Source organism: Sciurus carolinensis, chromosome 7 (assembly GCF_902686445.1).
Source record: "Sciurus carolinensis chromosome 7, mSciCar1.2, whole genome shotgun sequence".
Lineage (NCBI taxonomy): Eukaryota > Metazoa > Chordata > Mammalia > Rodentia > Sciuridae > Sciurus > Sciurus carolinensis.
Genome location: NC_062219.1, coordinates 93,789,556 through 93,791,326, shown reverse-complemented (window position 1 = coordinate 93,791,326; position 1,771 = coordinate 93,789,556). Strand labels below are relative to the sequence as shown.

At 48.8% G+C, this 1,771-nt stretch overlaps 1 protein-coding gene across 1 annotated transcript; it reads left to right on the top strand.

Annotated features, from left to right (window-relative positions):
* The first annotated feature begins 559 nt into the window (after positions 1–559).
* Positions 560–1,493, top strand: LOC124989571 (uridine phosphorylase 1-like). The gene is given in 3 exon segments (XM_047559444.1): positions 560–595; positions 598–1,066; positions 1,069–1,493. Coding segments are annotated over 3 exon segments (930 nt in total).
* The last annotated feature ends 278 nt before the right edge of the window (positions 1,494–1,771 follow it).

Genomic DNA, 1,771 nt, shown 5'->3' with positions numbered 1-1,771 from the left:
TGAGTCAAGGTGGTCATTGCATACCAGCCTAGTCAAAAGAGCTTGGATAGAACAGGACTTTGTTGTATTTCCTTCCTTTGGCAGGAAGCAACTAGGTTTCCCATCAGTTCATCCTGTGGAAAGACAGGAAATATGACACATTTCTGAGGAGTAACATGTTTTTCCACAACTTTTCATCTATATTTACTTCATTTACTTTTATTTTGTTTAATTATTTTTTAACTGAGTAGTGAACAAGAAACCTTGAAGAAAACCAGGGAAGGATTCGTCTTGCTTGTCATTCCCTTCTTTTTAAGCGGTTGGGCACATAGCCCCTCGCCCATGGTCTGAGAGCCTGGTGCCACTAGCGCGAGGTCTTTGTCGCTCACGTGGCTCTGCAAGGATGGCGCAGCGTGAGTAGCGGACCCAGGACAGACCGGTTTGACCCCTTGACTTGAGGTCGTGGGTGACACATCGGAAGTCTTTGCGCCAGACCTCAGTGCCTGTTTTCCTGCCTCCCTTTGCAGAGTTCTGTCTGCAACCAGCGGCGCCCTTCTGAGGGTCCTGCCACAGTGAGAGCATGGCGGCTACAGGAGCTGAAGCAAAGGAACCTGAAATCATCACAACAACTGCCTTGTCCAACTATCAAATCCACAGGTAGCAACCATGAAGGAAGATATTCTCTATCATTTCAATCTTAGCACTAGCACGCATGATTTCCCAGCTATGTTTGGAGATGTGAAGTTTGTGTGTGTTGGTGGGAGCCCCTCCCGGATGAACACCTTCATCAGACATGTGGCTGCTGAGCTGGGCCTCAACCATCCAGGAGATGAATACCCCAATATTTGTGCAGGCACTGACCGCTATGCCATGTATAAAGTTGGACCGGTGCTATCTGTGAGTCATGGGATGGGCATTCCTTCCATTGCGATCATGTTGCATGAGCTCATCAAGATGCCGTACCATGCCAGATGTTCCAATGTCACCATCATCCGTATCGGCACTTCTGGTGGAATAGGTCTGGAGCCTGGCTCTGTGGTTATCACCCGGCAGGCAGTGGATGCCTGCGTCAAGCCGGAGTTTGAACAGATGTCCTGGGGAAGTGGGTGGTTCGGAACACAGACATGGATGAGCAGTTGGTGCAGGAGTTGATGCAGTGTTCTTCAGACCTGAATGAATTCACCACAGTGGTGGGGATCACCATGTGCACCTTGGACTTCTATGAGGGGCAAGGTCGTCTGGACGGCGCCATCTGCTCCTACACGGAGAAGGACGAGCAGGTGTATCTGCAAGCAGCCCATGCTGCAGGCATCCGGAACATCGAGATGGAATCTTCAGTCTTTGCCGCCATGTGCAGTGCATGTGGCCTCCGAGCGGCTGTGGTGTGTGTTACCTTCCTGGACCGCCTGCAAGGGGACCAGATCACCAGCCCCCATGATGTGCTTGCTGAGTACCAGCAGAGGCCACAGCGACTGGTGAGCTACTTCATCAAGAAAAGTCTGGGAAAGGTCTGAGGCCCCTCCCTTCCCGTCGAAGGACAAACTCCTACAATTACTGGACAATAAAACTGTTGTCCACAAAAAAAAAAAAAAAAAAAGAAAACCAGGGAAGATTATTGGTAGCTCATGAGTATTCTCTTGTTCATCTTCTCTTCTAATTCATGATTAATGATATCAGTGAGAATTGGAAATATCTTCCATTCCTTGTTCGACTGAAAGCTTCTAGCTTCTGAAGACATTGCCCATCTTGTCTCTGATTCTGGCTCATCAGAAAGTAGACTGGGAACTAATAA